Source organism: Rissa tridactyla, chromosome 20, assembly GCF_028500815.1.
Source record: "Rissa tridactyla isolate bRisTri1 chromosome 20, bRisTri1.patW.cur.20221130, whole genome shotgun sequence".
Taxonomy (NCBI): Eukaryota; Metazoa; Chordata; class Aves; order Charadriiformes; family Laridae; genus Rissa; species Rissa tridactyla.
Genome location: NC_071485.1, coordinates 4,233,351 through 4,250,053, shown reverse-complemented (window position 1 = coordinate 4,250,053; position 16,703 = coordinate 4,233,351). Strand labels below are relative to the sequence as shown.

Genomic DNA, 16,703 nt, shown 5'->3' with positions numbered 1-16,703 from the left:
TCTCACTGCTCTCCCCCTCAGCTCAGCCCTCCTCAGCTTCCCTGGCGCAGCAGAGGGTCAGGGAGCAAACCCGGGGCAGCAAGTGATGGCACTGAAGCTGCCAGCAGGACATTTGAGGGGTTTTTGCCTCTCCATCCCCTGCCCTGCCCCGGAGCCGGGGTGCAGGGAGCGGAGCAGGGGAGAGGCACCCGCAGAGATGCAGTTCAGCTTTGCACCAGTAAGAAACGGTGCCAGAGCCCTTCTTGAGCCAGGCTTGTGTTGCAAAGCGTTGCCGGTCCATGGAATTCAGAGCCAGGGCCGTGCTGGCGCAAGTCCGCAGCCCGGAGCAAAGGGCAAGGGCAGCCGGAGAGGTTCACCACCGCAGCCCGGGAGAGCTGCGAGCGCAGCACCTCTGGGATGGGCATCCCACCCCTGCAGCCTCATCAGCGCTCATTCCCCCACTAGGTTTCCAAAAAAGGTTTTCCCAAGAAACCAGACGCACTCTAGGAACGTGACAGCCCCCTTCCTCCTGGCTTACAAGCCCCAGCCTTGCCAGAGCAGCCTGAGCGGCCACTGAAGCCCTCGAGAGCTTTCAGGTATGATTTAGTGATGCAGAGCCCCGGGGAAGCACCGGGGCGGGTTCAGGGCAGCAGGCAGGCTCTGCAGGCAGGACCAGCACTGCTGAGAGCTGCCAGTCCACACCACGCAGGTCCCACCAGCCCAGGACCCCACAGCATCCCCGTCTGCACGAGGGCTCTGAGCCCGCCCTGCCCAGGCACCCCATGGTTCCCCACCACCCTGCGACGCTCCGTGGGCCTGAGACATCCCCTCGGCAGCAAACCCACCTGGGCTCGGAGCCATCCACAACACAAAGCCACACGCCACAGAATGGCAGGGGTTGGCGGGGACCTCTGGAGATCACCCCGTCCCACTCCCGGCCAGAGCAGGGTCACCCACAGCAGGTGGCACAGGGACGCCTCCAGGCGGGTTTGGGATGTCTCCAGAGACGGAGACTCCCCCACCTCTCTGGGGAATGTGTTCCAGGGCTCTGCCACCCTCAAAGAAGTTTTTCCTCATGTTGAGATGGAATTTCTCATGTTCCAGTTTGTGCCTGTTGCCCCTTGTCCTGTCCCCGGGCACCACTGAGAAGAGTCTGTCCCCATCCTCCTGACACCCCCCCTGTAGCTATTGCTGAGCGTTGATGAGATCCCCTCTGTCTGCTCTTCTCCAGGCTGAGCAGCCCCAGGGCTCTTGGCCTTTCCCCAGCAGAGAGATGCTCCAGTCCCTCATCATCCTCGTAGCCTCCGCTGGACCCTCTCCAGGAGTTCCTTGTCTTGAACTGGGGAGCCCAAAACTGGACACAGGACTCCAGATGTGCCCTCACCAGGGCAGAGCAGAGGGGGACCATGCCACGACCTGCACTAGAGCAAGCCACCAGCCCCCGCAAGGCTCCTGCCATGGAGCTGGCTGCCACCAGGGTCCCACCACCTCCCTAGCCTCTGTTATTCCTCCCTCCCTGATCCATAAATGCCTCCCAGAGCATCCCAGCTCAGTGTTAACCCCCCCTGCCAGGTGGGCTGGCAGAGCCCAGGGGTGCGATGGGGCTGTCCTGGCTGCCGGGGTACACCCGGGGACGGCGCAGGAGGTCGGTGAGGACCGCGTGATGCTCTACACTCTGCCTAAGCAAGAGCTGCTCAAGGAGCATCATTTTACCCCGAATCCGTGGCTGCCCAGGGCTTGGCGGGGTGGGCACGGGGCCAGGCCAGGCGCTGGGCTTTTGCCAACGGGTCCTGCTCTGCCTTTAATGTCCGCAGCGGTAATTAGTCCGGGGCTCTCGGCACTGAGACTGCAGGAATAGTTTCCATATCGGACTCACCAATCTCGCTTTGAAGTTGTTTGGGATTATCTGTCATCGTGTTTCCTTGTCAGCACATAAACAGGCTGTGATGGAGCTTTAACCCGCTGGGTACTGCCTGTCCCGGGAAGGCTGGAGGAAGCTCTACATAAACTCTCAGCTCTATATCAACTCTCCAACCCCCGGTAAATGCCACCGCAGCTCTGGGAGCGTCGCGGCAGCCAGGGCTCGGGCATAGGCAGCGGCAGGAAGGGGGAAAATACTCTGTCGGAACAATAAAAAATAATAAAAATGTGCCATTTCACTGACTCTCATGCAAGCCTCTGCTTTTAGAGCTTGGGATAGTCAAGGCGTCTCAACATCCCACCCTACCTGCAAGGGGAAATGCACGTATCGCTCCTTTATGTGGGATTTCAGCAGACGCTTTTTGCTTTGCGTCTGGGGCAGCTTAAAACCATCCCCATGTCTCGTAGCTCCTTCCACCTGGCTGCTGCCCCAGCGCAGTGCTCTGCCGGGGGGGTTAATCCCGGTGCCCCCCCGGGCGCTGCCATCCCACTTCCCGCAGCAGTGGGGCCGGGAGCATGCCGGCAGCCTCCGAGCTCCCCCGTATTCGGGAGGGCGAGCGGCCGCCTCACACGCTCACATCCTGTTTTCCAAGCGAAGCTCCTGGGAGCAAACGCATGGATAATGATGAAAGAGGCAGAGCGTACCCTGGGTACCCAGGAGGTCACAGCCCGCTGCCGGCTGCCTGCGCAGGCAGGGCTGAGGTCGCTCCATTCACTGTTTATTAGCCCGTTCCCACAGCGTTTTGCCCTGCGGACACACAGCTTCGGCGGAGGGAGCCCCCGGGGTGCCTTTGGGGGGGACAGAAGGGGCTGGAGGGGTGGGAAACCTGGGAAACGGTGACTGCAGCTTGGTACCCGCCGCGGTGGTGAGCAGCGTCGCTTCCCACCCGAGGGGAGATGGAGACGCGGATTTGGCTGCCGGGGCCGAGCCTGCCCTGGCCGGAGCAGGCAGCCCCCGGGGCCGCTCGCCATCCCGGGGCCGCGGCTCTTCCCGAGGCTACGGCAGCGTTGTGAGAAATAGGGAAAGGGGCACCGAGATCCTGGAACCCAGCCAGTGTCAAAGGCTACACTAAAGCAATCTCAGGTCCTCCTCCTGCCCCCCAAATCCCTGTGCAATTATGTTTTCAGATTTAAAAAAGAAAAAAAAAAAACAAACATAATCATAATAAAGCTGTTTTCTTTCCCATGCCGCTGCAGGGAGAGCCCGCGGCAGCCACAAGGGCAAAGCCTGTGGGCAGTTATTCCCGATTTCTGGCATGTTTCTAACACCTCACGGCAGGGTTTTGTTTCTGCCATTTCCCATCTCCCTCCAGCCACAGGTACCCGGAGAGCAGAAGAGTCCTTGTGCTGCCGCCGGGGTCTGCAAAGGCTTTACAGAGGTTTTCACAACTCCCCCTCCATCGTTTCTGGTTTTCCTGGGGCTATTGCTAAAGAAAAACGGGGTGGGGAGGAAGGAGGGAGAAGTTTGCAACAACAGTGGTACGGATTTCACAAAAAGTGTGGAAACTGTCGTGAAAAAATGTCAGACGCAAAAATACCGCCCGAGAGTAGCTGTGCTTCCAGAGGGAGGTTTCCGAGGAAGAGGAGCGTCCCGCGGAGCATCCCCCTGACCCTGCTCTGCCCCTTCCCTGCCCTGGGAACCATCCCCTGGGGCTCCAAACCGTGTCCCCCGTGCCCGGCAGCGTCCCTGCTCCCCGGCGCTCCCGTCCCCTCCTGGGCCTGACCCCGCACCCATCCCGCCTGGGCAAGGGGTGTTTGCTTCCAGCCCGCGGTGTTTGCGGGGTGGGAAAACAACAACAACAACAACAACAACAAGAAGGAGGAGGAGGAGGAGGAGGTCAGGTGCTTCCCCTCTGGCTCTGGCCATGGGCACAGTGTGGCTCCCATGCCATGGCGGCTATTTTTAACCCGTGCATTCCTCCTGCCTCCCCGGCGTTTCTCAGAAACCTCCTTCTTGAGGGAAGCAAATGGGGAAAAGGTTCCTCCCCACCGGCTGCATCCCCCGAAGCTCGTGTCCGGGTGCTGGGAGAAGTGGCTGCCCCAGCAGCCTGTCCCCTTGCCCACCCCACTGGGACGGACCCCCCCGGGGCTGTGAGGGGCTCGGGGTCCCTCTGCCCTGGCAGGTGAAAATCCCAGCCCTGGCCTGGGAGCTGGGCGAGATTTCACAGCTCCAGGCGCCTTCACCGCTGCCCAGAGCCATCGCTCATGGCTCCCAGCCCGGCCCCGGCACCCACAGCTGGTTAAACCCCACGGTGTCCCTTGGCAGGCGGGTGTCCCCATCGGCGCACAGTTCCCACCGCACTCCAGCTTTTACCCTTATGACACGAGTACGGTGAGCCCCCGTGGCTCCTGGGTGGTGGGGAGAGACGAGAACATGAATGGGAAGGTCCTGCAGATGCAGCAAAAGGGAGGTGGGAGTGAGGAGGAGGAGGAGGAAGAGGAGGCAGAGGCCGGTTTCCAAACCCCAACTTTCAGGGGAAGGCAGAGCCCGCGCCGGCAGCATCCTGGTCCACAAAGGATCCGGCACGGCCACGGGGCACTGCCGAGGGCAGGGAATGAAAATCTTTCCCCATCCTGGGCGTTTCTGTGGTCGCGGAGGGAGCGGTGGCCGGCGCGGACAGGGCAGGGTGTTGTAAGAGCGGGGACGCTGCCAGCAGGAGCTGCCGGGCTGGCGGAGGTGCCCAGTCCCTCCCAGGGCAGGAACGGTCCAATTAATATTGTTTTTTCCAACTGGTACATGGACCTTTTGGCTGCCAGAAGCGACCTGAAGCGTGAGCGAGGGGACTCCGGGTGCCGGGCCCCCTCCGCAGCCCGCCCAGCCCCGCTGCCCCTCGCCTGCTCCTGCCCTGGGGCAAAGCGCGGGATCCCTACCCAACAGATTGCTCACGGATGCTTTCCGTCTCCAGGCCAGCTTCCAGCCCCATCTATGGAGCAGGCTGGAGCCGGCTGGCACATGCGGGAAGGAGCAAATGTGTCCACTGGCACATGACAGGGCGATGCCGGGGGCTGTGCAAAGGGTGGGAGCTGACGGGCAGAAGCTCCAGAGATGCATCCCGGCTCCCAGGAGTCTGACTGGGTGCCGTTTGCTCTCCCTGCTCCATATTCCACCCCCTCCAGTCGTTCCTGCCAGGCTTTTCCTCCGCCAGCAGCCGGAGAGCCCCGGCCATGGGTGCAGGAGGGTCCCTGCCGCCCCCGGGTGCGGGGCCGAGCTGGCTGCGGCTGCGAGCAGAGCCATGGCTCCTGCGAGACGCTGGTGCCAGGCGTGTGCCCTCACCGTGTCCACCCGCAGGGACGTCCCTGCCTCTGCCAAATTTCCTGTGCGAGAGTGTGAACCAAGCGTCAAGCCCTGGGGGTGCATTTTGGGGTGCTGAGCACCCCCAGCAAGTGCCAGCCCCGACCTGTGCCCAGGGGATGGGGACGCTGAGCCCGCCATGGTCCCACCGAGCCCTGGCGAGGGTTTTCCTGCCTGGGGGCTGCGGGCAGGGCGGGGATGCGCTTCCCACGGGCAGGATGGGCTTGTTTACCGGGGGCAACTTTTATCTGCACAAACAGCGGGCAAAGTGGATATGGGTTTGTCGTTATCTCCGCCGGCAATCAGAGGGGAATGTAAACACGGATGGGGTGGAAATGCCGCGGCACAGGGACATCCTCACCGGGGGATCGCTGGGGTGGGCAGCAGCACCCGGGGACCACCATCACCCCATCCTGCGCGGGGGTGGAGGTGGGTTTCCCAGCCCTGGGAGAGCCGGGATGCAGCATCGGGCTGGAGAAGAGCCCTTCCCCGCGGGACCCCCGCAGCTGGGGAGATGATGGATGGGGCGAGACGAAAGCCGCCGGTCCCCACTGCCCACCACACAGAAGTTTATCCTCCCCTCAGTTTATTTTCTTCCTGTCTGCAGCGAGCCCCCCTGTAATGAGCAGCCCGGTTAGTATTGGTGGAAGTGCCGCCGGCGGTAGCCCGGGGCTGGGCAGGAACTGCCCCTCGCTGCCCGTCCCAGGGGGCTGCTCTCACGCCGGGGGCTGTGGGGCAGCGACGAAGGGGGCTATTCCCCACAGCAGCCCCCGGCCATCATGTGTGCCTTCAATATTTCACGACTTATAAGGTGTGTTTTCCAAGAGCCACAGGGAGATTTCCCCCCCGCCCGGAGCCTGCTAGGGGAGCAAGCGTTTTACAAAAAGCCAGCCCTGCTCAGCTAAAATGGTTTAAATGAGGTCGGGAGCAAAGACAGCGCGATTGCTGGTGAGCGGGCGAAGGGAGGGACACCTACCAACGGCACTTCTGCTCCCGATTTAGAAGGCAATAAAGCGATAACCTGGTATCACAGGAGGATGACGAAGGGCTTTCCAGCCCTGTTCGCTGCCCAGGGAAAGGGCAGATAAAATGCCCTGGAGATGAACATACTGTGACCAGCGGGTGCTGGTGGCGTGGGCAGGCGAAACCCAGGGCCCTGTGCCTCCTCCCGGCCCACAGCGTGGGGCGGGCAGCACCGGCGCATCTCCTGACCCCCCCGGCCAGGAGCATCCCTGGTCCCTCGTGTGCTGCCAGGAGCACCGAGCTCTGGCAGGTGTGGGGATGGTGATGCCGTGATGGGGCTGGGATTCCTCCACCCCCCTTCATCTCTTTTCCTGGTGACTGTCGGTGCCGTCCCCATGCACAGAACTGCAGAGAAATGCCAGACACCCCAGCAACCGGCGGCACAGGGGTCCTGCCCCCCCGAGACATCACTGATTTATTGCCCGGGGCTGGTTGTGCCCTGGCCCTGGGTCCAGGTGGTTTCCCCTTTCTTTCTTCTTGCTTTTTTTTCTTTTTTTAATCTCCAGCCTGTGTGGGAAATGGGAGACAGAGACGGATGAGGAGGAAAGGCTATTGTTCGGGCTCTGGGCTGTGCATCCCGGAGCGGCTCAGCTCGGTGCCAGCGGGTTTCTGGGGAGGTCTCTGCCACGGGGAGATGGTATCAGCAGGTCGCTGCCAATCCCCGGGGAGAAGCGTGTTCTCCTCCGTGGGCTGGAGCCCTGCACGGCTCAGCCACCGCAGCAAGAGCTGAGCACCCGCATCCTCGGTCCAGGACAGGGACTGGCCATCTCGCGCCGCCTGGCTCTGCGGCAGCATTTCGGGGTCTCCTGGGCACCCCAGGTGCTGTGTGGGAGCGCCCCCCCCTCGATGGGGACGTGCCTGTGGGTCTCACAGCGTGGAGAAGGCGTCTGCAGAACAGAACGGGTCCGGTCCCCTGAAAGGGCATCTCCAGAAAGGGCATTTCACGGGATTTTGAACACCCAGAGGGTTTCCCCCCACACTTTCTGCTGCAGCCAGCCCTTGCCCACACCCTGACCCCGGGCGCGGAGGGCAGACATCCCAGTGAAGCCCCTGCTCCCCCCCAGCCAGGATGTGCCCTTAAACCCTGACCTCCCCCCCGGCTCCTTGACCCCGTAATGGTCCATTCTCTGGGAGGAGGAGGAGGAAATGGCCACAGACCTTGTTATTCGGCGGCAGGAGCCTCGCTGGGTTGGGGGTCACTGCTGATGTCATTCCCCACAGCCGGATATGTTATTTTCCTGCCCCAGCGCCCGGTAATCGATTCAGCAGCTGGCACAGGGCAGGGGCTGCCTGCCTGGCACCGCAGCCTGACCGGCGTCTCGGGGGTCCTCAGGGGGCACCACAGCCTGCCCAGGGTCCCGGAGGTCCTTGGGGGGCACCACAGCCTGCTTGGGGTGCCAAGGGTCCATGGGGAGCAGACCCCTCAAAGCACCCCTCTCCATCCCCCAGCCTGGCAGGAGACCCCCACGCTGGTCACAGAGATGCTGCCCTGGAGAAAGGGCTTGGAGCCCCCCAGGGACCCCCAGCGCCCCAGGGCTGGACCGCGGCTCCTCAGGGATGAGCTTTCATCCCCCAGGGATGGGGCAGTGGTTGGGGGGCTGTGGGAGCTGGCTCAGCCAGCGGGGCTGGGGGTTGCCCGAGCCAGGCGTGGGTCGAAGCAGGCAGGGAAGGAGGGAGGGCAGCGAGGTGCTGCTGGTTTGGCCGTGCCCGGCTGCAGGCCCTGGGCCAGGGTCCGGCTCGGCGTGCGGCTGCCGAGCTCCATCTGTTGGAGCCAGGATGATGGAGGGGTTTGGGCAGGACAAGAGCCGGTCATTGCCACAGCCCCGGCCACCACCACCATTCACCAACGCTGCCAAAATGCTGCCGAAACGCGGATGGGCATCGGCTGCCTTGTGCAGAGCATCAGGCTGGGGTGGTGGGGGCACTGGTGGGGGTCTGCCCCCTTCCCGGCCGTGCCACCCCTCTGACAAGCTCAGGGAGCCCCTCTCCCTCCATCCGGCAGGCAGGGCTGAGCTGCTGGCACTCATCACACTTGTGAGCAGGGTGGTGCTGCGGGGGGGAGCGGGGTCTGCCCAGCCCAAGGATGCTCGGAGAGGCTTTGCGTTGGGGCTCCATCCAGGGCATCCCAGCTCTGCCCCCCGCCCAGCCTGGGGCTCTGGCACAGCAAGTCCAACCCACCCCGCTGTTCTCCCTCTGCACTTCAGCTTCTCTTTACATGGTTTATTTAATAGAATTTTAAGAAAAAAACTATTTTTTTCACCACCTCTAGGCCCGAACAGCCCAGCCAGAGCAGTCCTGCTGAGGGTCTGTCCCAGCACCCCACCCGGGGCATGGCATGGGGGGTGCCGGACATGTGTGCAGGCACTGTGTGGCCCCCTTGGCCGGTCCCACGTTTGCTCCGAGCCCCCCCGGAGGTGGCAGAGCCATTTGGGATGGGGGTCTGCCACCTAGGGGGGATGACATCTGTCCCAACAATGTTCACACCAGGACCACCCAGGACCTCCCAGAGCGGCCACCCCGGCTGCAGCCCCACGTGGGGCAGGTGGGGGTCACCAAGTGGAGGGGGCACCCCCGGGGTGGGGTACAGAGAGGGCCGGGACCCCCGTGGGGAGGAGGCAGTGCTGTCAGCATCCCCCCGTGGGGTCACTGCAGGGCGCTGGGTGCACAGGGTGGGGGGGCAGGGGGCAACGCGCCCCCTGGGAATGGGGGGGCACAGGGGGTGGGTGCCCCGGAGGGGGAACGGGACCGGGGGGCACAGGGACTGAGTGCCCGGGGAGGGGGGGAACGAGACCGGGGAGCACAGGGGGTGAGTTCCTCGCGGGGGGAACATGGGATCGGGACGCACAGGGAGTGGGTGGCCGGGGAGGGGGGGAACGAGACCGGGGGGCACAGGGCCTGGGTGCCTCGGGGGGAACACGGAAGCGGGGGGCACAGGGGGTGAGTGCCCCGGGGGTTGAACAGGACCGGGAGGGCACAGGGGGTGAGTGCCCCGGGGGTTGAAGGGGCCCGGGGGGGCACAGGGGGTGGGTGCTCCGGAGCGGGGGGAACGGGACCGGGGGGCAGAAGGACCCATCGTGCGCCCGGGCGCGCCCCGCCACGCTCAGGCCCCGCCCCCTTCAGACCAAACCCCGCCCATGCCCCGCCTCATCCCAAGCCTCGCCCTGTCTCCACAGAAGCTCCGCCCCCTGCCCAGCCTCCGACCAGTCCCCGCCCCGCTCTGCCCAAGCCCCGCCCCTGCCCCGCCCCTCGCTGTGTTTCCCGTCGCCCCCCGCGGCGGAAGGGGCGTGTCCCGGGCCGGAAGCGACGGGCAGGGCGGGCAGGGCGGCGGCACCAGCAGCGGCAGCGTCCGGTCCCGGTGCCATGTCGGGCCGCTGCTGCCAGGGGCAGACGCCCAGTCGCGACATCCCGGGCCCCGGCAAGCGCCTCGCCCTGCCCGACGGCGCCCCGCTGCCGCCCGGCGACTACAGCACCACGCCGGGGGGCACCGTCTTTGGGACCACGCCGGGCGGTGAGCGGCGGGCCGCGGCCGGGCCTCGCCCTGAGGCGGGGCCGGGGGGGGGATGCTCGATCGCGAGCCCGGCGGGTGCGGAACGGGACGGGCCCCTGTTCGGGGCTGGGAGTGTCCGGGGGGAGCCCCTTGTGCCGGCTGGGCCGGGTCCCCCCGGGCCGGGCATTTCCGCGGAGCTCGGCCGGTGCGGTGCCGGGGGGGGACAACGAGGGAGCCGGGGGGTTTCCACCCGCCCCGGTGCAGCGGGACAGCAGCTGCCTGGGTGTCCGTGCTGGAAAACAAGGCGGGTTGTGCTGCTGGGGCGCCTTGCAGGCAGCAAACCCATCCTCTGCTTTGGGTTACTTATTAATTCTCATATTTGCAGTTTTCCCTGGCAGTCAATAAACCCTGGGCCTCTTTTTTTTTCCTCCTCCCAAGTTTCGCTAACATCTCAAAGCACGGTGCTGGGCCGCACAAAGAGCGGGCTGGTTCCCTCTGCCTTTGCTGCAGACTCGCCATGCTGCGTGTGACTGCCGGGGTGGTATCACTTAGGAATTTCATCTAAAAATAAGAATAAACTGATTGTGGGTGCTCGCTGTGCTCGCTGCTTGCTCTCAGCGGAGGCAGCTGCGGGGGGCTGTGAGCACCCAGCCCGTACGTGTGGCGTTCATCTTAGAGACACCTCATGCATCTTCTATGTCCACATGCTGCAGCAGGGATGTAACGTGCAAAGCGCATTACAAAGGGCTTGTCCATCTGAAAGGTTTTGCCTCCACGTCGCGTGCTGGAGCGTCTGTTTATTTTGAGTAGTTTGGCTTTCGAGACACGCGGCTGCTGTTCCGGATGATGACACCGGCCACCAGATCGGTTGGGGGTATTTCCAGTTACGGCAGCTGCCCGCGCTCCCGCAGATTGGTGCTTTGAGGTCATTTTTTTCCATACCTTTAGTAATTTTTTTTTTCCCTTTGTGCTGCTACATAAAAGAGCAATGTGAGCAGCTGCAATGATGAAACTGTACTTGAAGTTCAGCCAAAAGAACAAACTAAATGGGAGGCGGTGGATGATGTTTTGCTCGTCCCTCAGACCTTCCTGTCTCTTTACAGCACAATACGTAAGGGGTTAAATTCGGAGAAGGGGGGAAGTCAGCATTGCTGACTCACTTGTTTTTTTGTGTTTGCGCAGAAAAGCTTGGTTGGGGAACTGAATTTCTAGTGTTATTTTTGCCATATGTTCTCTCTTCTCTGAAAGCAGCCAATAACTGAAGTACTTAAATAGCACTTGCAGTAATTACGCCATGAAAGATAGGAGAATGACTTTCTCAGCTATATTCACGCGCTCCGAATAACAGAATAGAAACGAACAATTAACAGCGCTGTACGGTGTAATGAGCCTGCCCGGATGATCGTCTCTGGAGAGTTAATGAATATCTAGAGCGTGGAGGAGAAAAACACAAATGGTGTTTATTGTTCGGGTGTGTGCACCTGGCAAAACCCACAGTGCTCTCGTGACTGGTCGGCTTGTTGGGCTGTCCCCAGCCCGTGTGAGGACACCTTGTCCGGGCGCTGGCCCTTCGGGTGCTAAAAGGAGGAATGATTTAAAACTCCTGCAGGACTTGGGTGGTTGGTCTGCCTTCATGGTCGCTATTGCCAAGAATTCCTTGTCCTCTACAGTCTGGAAGAGCTCTCGTGAAAACATTATCAGCGCATTTCGCAGCAAACTCCCCAGATTAATGCACTGAAGAGTCACTTTAAATATTGCAGGGCCAATGCAGCTTGGGCTCGGAGAGTCTGTACTTCCTGGGCCGTGCTTTCTTCGTCTCTTTTCTGCTAACCCATGTAGCCTCTCATTCAGGCAGGATACTTTGCATTACTCCTTTGCATATAAGCCCAGACTGCTGTGAAAATAAATAATGTTGTGTTTCAGAAACACTAATTTTAGGTCCTTGCGTTGAAAATGTTCAATGTACGTAGCCCCCTGAAAAAAAGTCAGATTTCCTGTGAAGCAGTAGGTTAAATCTGAAGAATCAGAAGAAAGAAGCAAATCAAGTTTTTGTTGTGCGTTTTGTCGTGCTCTGACTAATTTCGGAGAAGAATTGAGGGCTGTCATCGCTGAAGTCATCCCTTTGGCTGTAGGCAGCGCTGGGGATGTGAGTGATGGAAAAAGGGCTGGGTGCCAGGAGTAGAAACCCACGGCGGCAGTGCTGGGTGGCTGAAGGCTTTGGGAAAGGTGGTGCTCCACGGCGATAGTGTGCCGAGCTGTGTGTGCCTAACAGCCACGCTTACTGACTTGGAAAGAGCCGGGAACATTTGCTTTTCCAGTCGTCGGGCACTGGTGGATCAGCTTTTTCATTGCCGCTGTTACTCTGGGCTGTCTTTGCTGCTTGTGGTCAAATACACAAGCTTTCCCTCATAATATTTTTCACTCTGCCCAATACCGAGATGAAGTTCTCTGGGCAGGTTGCTTTTGAGTCTCCAGAAGTGTTGGAAGTGACGCCCTAAAAATGCGGTTTGGGTAAAAGGGGCCCTTCCGAGGAGGGCACAGCCACGCGTTGGGATGCTCTGAAGCATCCTCCCTCTAATCCCAGTAGCAGGGGAGCGGCACAGCCCACTGTGGGGCTGATGTGAGCGAACAGAGTTTCGCTCTGGTTTCTGAGCCTTGGTTTGGCGCCAGCAATCGGAGGAAAGGACTCGATTTTTCCTTTTTCAGCTGCCTTCACAGCTCTCTTTAGGCTCCGTGATTCCCCCTGGAAAGGAAGGAATTCCCTGTCTTCAGTGCTGTTTTTCTTACAGCAGTCAGCAGACGATAAATAAAACGGTATAAAGGAGCACGGAGGAACGTGTAAGAGGTGATGTGACCTTTAAGCGTAGTCTATTCTCAGTATTCCCTTTGTGCCCGTCCTGGCTCCTCGCCCGCTGGCCGAGGGCACACACAGACATTGTCTTTAAGCAAAGCCCACGTGCAGCAGGATCTGGGGAGTCCTGCCAGCTCCGTTGGTCACAAACCGAGGTGCGCGCGGTGTTTGCCATGAGCAGTGCGGGGTGGGTGGCGATCTGATGCTTGCAGCGCCTGTCGCACCCGGAGCTGCCACCGGAGCTGCTGGCTCGGCCAGTGAGGTGGTGGCCCTTGGGATGGGATGGGGACGGAGCAGCACAGCACAGGGTGCCTGCGCTCCGTCAGGGAGCGGGGAAGGAGCCGAGGTGTTGTACTGGAGACTTCAAACCTAGTGCTTCATCCTGATGGAAATGCTCAAAGTGATCCAAATTCTCATCCCACTTCCCAAGTTGTACAGCGAGGCACTCGGGTGTCGAAGCCGTGGTATAACCCAAGGCTTCCCGGGAGCAAAGCAGGTCCATGGGGTGTAGTCTTTCCTCCTAAATACCCTCAAAACAGGAGGAGAACTGCTGTTAACTCAGCTTTAGGTTTTGGAAGGAGCCCATTTATGGCCTCGGGCCGTGCCTGTTGACAGCCGAGGCTGCTCCGGCTCCACTTTCGTAAGCCCTGGGCATGTGACTGTCAGAGGAACGTGAACCAGGCATGGAAGGTCTTGTCCGCCTGAACTGTGCTCCCAATACCCGGTACGTGAGCTGCAGTTCTAGGAAGCCCCGTCCTCGCCTCTGCGAACCTCCCAGGAATTTAACGCTTGACTCACGGACTTCTCAAATCCAGCGAACTGCTAGAGCACGGTTCTCGAGTGGGTTTGGTCTCCCCTTGGATCTAGTGAAGCAACTCAAATTCACAGTCTTTCAGGGAAAAGGTTGGCAGCATTCTGGGAGCTCGTTAGCAGAACTTTCTTGAAACCTGATATCAAGCAACATTATTTTATAGCCACGCTTCAAAATAAAACAAGTTTAATGTTCCCAGACAGATGTTTACGGGAGGTTGTTTCCCTGTACGTGTGTATCTTTAGCTCAAGTGTTTCAGGGAGTACACAAGGAGAAGTTGCTTTTCCCTCTTGCTGGAGCCAGAGCAGAGCAGTGATCCAGAGAAGGGGTTTGCCGGCTTCCTCGTGGGCAAAGAAAAAGCTGATTTTTTTATTATTTTTTTTTAGTACTTTCTGGGTTAAGGCTGCGGTTTGTTTGGAGGGATCCCTTTTTTGTGTGTGGTTTTTGAGCTCTTTCCAATGCAATTCCTTTATAAGGAACAGGCCGTTCAGGCCAGCGGTATTCCTAGAAATCCATGCCTGGAGCTGCTCTGTGGCTCCTGCCGAGGCTTGCGTAGGGCAGGGAGAGCAGGCTGCGGTCTGGATAACGGTTAAAACAGATGGGCGTCAACAACTGCCTGTATTCAAGTCTTCTGAAAGGTACGTTCTTGGCCGCAAAAGCCTGGGCAGGAATTCCTGCTGGGCAGTGACAGAGGGAGGCGCTGCCACGTCCTGTTACCTGGTGTGTGCGCTTGTGTCTGTCCACGGTTCTCAGGTTCTCAGCCCCTGACGGCACGGAAAAGGCTGTTATGTTTGCAAGCAGAAATTAAATTCAACTTACTCTGTTTCCTCTGGGTGGTGTTGGGACCTTGAGTTAGGCAGCAGGGGCTGGATCTGTCGCATGCAGCGTCGGTCTGGGGTTTGGAGCCGCGTGCTCTCTCCGTGCAGCACACCGGTAGCGTTAGCTGGTACTTGGGTACCTGTTGCTTTCGTACCTTTTTCTGGCAAATAATGTTAATGGTATCGGGTTTTCTTGTAAGGTAGCACAAAATGAACAGAGTACGTGCTAAATAATAGGTATCACTTTAAAGATGACTCCTGCTGTTGCTTTACACATCCAGTGGGAAGATGGCCCAGCTGTTTTTCGTGCATCAAAATGCTAAAAACTGACTGTTCTTGTCTCCCCTCCCCTCCCAGGTACCAGGATTATTTATGATCGAAAATTTTTGATGGAGTGCCGCAATTCTCCAGTTGCCAAAACACCACCTTCTGACCTTCCGGACATTCCAGGTGTTACAAGCCCAAATGTGGAGGAGTTGAAGATTGAGAACAACCATGTCCAAAACTGTGATGAGAAAGCGAGCACAGGTGAGCGCACGCAAAAACCCAGTGAAGTGCGGCGCTGGTTCCTAGAAATAGCGAAGTTTACACGTGGACCAGGGCCAGGAGATCCCTCTGAGCTGTGCTCAATACCCTGATATCTTCTTGCAAAATCAAAGTGTGCTTGATGTTAGTAGGTAATTCGGTGCTTGTGGTTGTTAGGTTCTGCTGTGGTCCCCGGTGATGTGACTCTCTTCAATTAGTCAAATATAATTTGTTACAACCACTTAATTCTCATTAATTTAGCGTGTGGGAAGACGCTACTGGATTAATAAATAATCCTGTGGTGGGAGAGTGGGGGCAGCTGTTGCTGCCTCTCTCTGCCCTGGACCATTTTGCAGCTGCGTTGCATTTTTCCAGCAGATCAGATTACAGCCCCCAGCGGGCTTTGTTTGGGGTTGTTAATATCAGCCTGGTTTTTGACACTGAGGCTTCTGGTGTAGAAGGAGCTCCGTTTCGTAGCTAGGATGTAATACGTGATTCGCGTGTGCCAATTATCCAGTACCCATTGCTGTCTTAGGGGGGTCAGCACAAGCTGGCAGGTGTCCGTAAGACAGCGCGGTAGAGTCAGTCCCCGGGAGAAGAGAGGCCACTGGCCGCTCTGTGCACATCAGCACGTAACTGAAGGCGCTGTAGTGGCAACGTGAGCAAGTATTGCTCTTGAACGGGTCTTTTTAAAGCTGTGGGAGATTACTTCATGAAGCAACCTGAAACTACCAAGTACGATTATTTGTCTTCTCTCTAAAAATAAAGATCTGAACGCTCGTTAGCTGGCTCCCATGCTCACTCTGAGCAAAATCTTTCCAGAGTCAATATTGCTTAATGTTTTTTATTGCACGCTGTTGTGACCTTCAGTGGCTCACTGGCCTCTCTGGCGACGCGAGAGGCAGGCAGCGTGCTGGATGCCAGCCTGGTTGTGACTTTTCCTGGGGAAGAGTCCTTGGGAAGAGACGAGCGCTGCTGACGCCGGCGTCCTGGCCAGCAGCAGTGTGGGAGCAGCTGTAGGATAATAAGCTGTGAAATGTGCATTTGTGTCTTGGGTAACAGAAGTTTGTACCATTGACTGTCACCAACATTATTCTTTACACTCCTTTTTACAAGGAAATTGGGTTTTTTTTTTCCTTTAAATTACTTAAAGGGTGTGTCCTCTACTTCTGCTCTTGTCTGAGTGAGCTCCCCTCTATGGACAGAGCTTATGTTTTGCTTGTACAAGATGGTTTTCGTATCAAACTTGATGCCCGAATGCAGATTTTTAAGTCCAAACTGCCACATTTCTGAAGCACAGCTGACGGTTGTTTCTTCGATAAAATATTTGGTATTTAATGAAACTTTGAAGACTAATTCTTGGGGTTTTTGTCCCTCTGAACAGGTGAGGAAGAGCAGTTTGACATGGACATCTAAAGCACGTGCCCTGAGAGTGCTTATCCAGTGAAGAACCAGGACCTTGTCTTGAGGATCCCCACCAGCCAGGCTTAAAAGCAGCCCATGCCTTGAGTGCCTTCCTGCTTCCTGGGCAAGGCCGTCTATTCCCCTCCGAGGACGGAGCGCGTCCTGTTTCGGGGCTGAGCCTCGGCCCCTCCGTCCGGCTGCGACCGCGGGCGCAGCCCCTGCTGAGGACGGGCCTTGGAGTGCCGGAGGAGACACTCTCAATGATTGGTTTTGTTTCCAGTTTTATGCTTTTGTTAATCATTTTAATACTGTAAAAGTTACAGAAATGCAATATAAGGGAGAAATAAAAATCATTTTGAGTCTCCTGGTTTGGAGATTACTGCAATAAATACGGCTTCTGTCCTTCATTCCAGCAAGAAACTACCAACCCGTTGCAGAAAAATCCGTGGGGTGGTCCTGTGTTGTATAGATTTCAGATAAACACCGTGCTTTTGGGTTTCCCCTGAAAGACAAAGGCTGAGAGGCCTTAACCCCTCCTGGCAGAACATCTGCCTGTGTCCCCCGTGCAGCACCCGGGCACGGCAGCAAGTTTC

The 16,703-nt window shown here is 58.7% G+C and overlaps 1 protein-coding gene across 1 annotated transcript; it reads left to right on the top strand.

The window, feature by feature from the left end:
• Window positions 1-9,489: 9,489 nt before the first annotated feature.
• EIF4EBP1 (eukaryotic translation initiation factor 4E binding protein 1) lies at window positions 9,490-16,499 on the top strand. Its single transcript, XM_054180831.1, has 3 exons — window positions 9,490-9,722; window positions 14,539-14,709; window positions 16,091-16,499. The coding sequence occupies exons 1-3, from the start codon at window positions 9,575-9,577 to the stop codon at window positions 16,120-16,122; spliced, it is 351 nt and encodes a 116-aa protein (XP_054036806.1). The 5' UTR covers window positions 9,490-9,574; the 3' UTR covers window positions 16,123-16,499.
• Window positions 16,500-16,703: the final 204 nt, after the last annotated feature.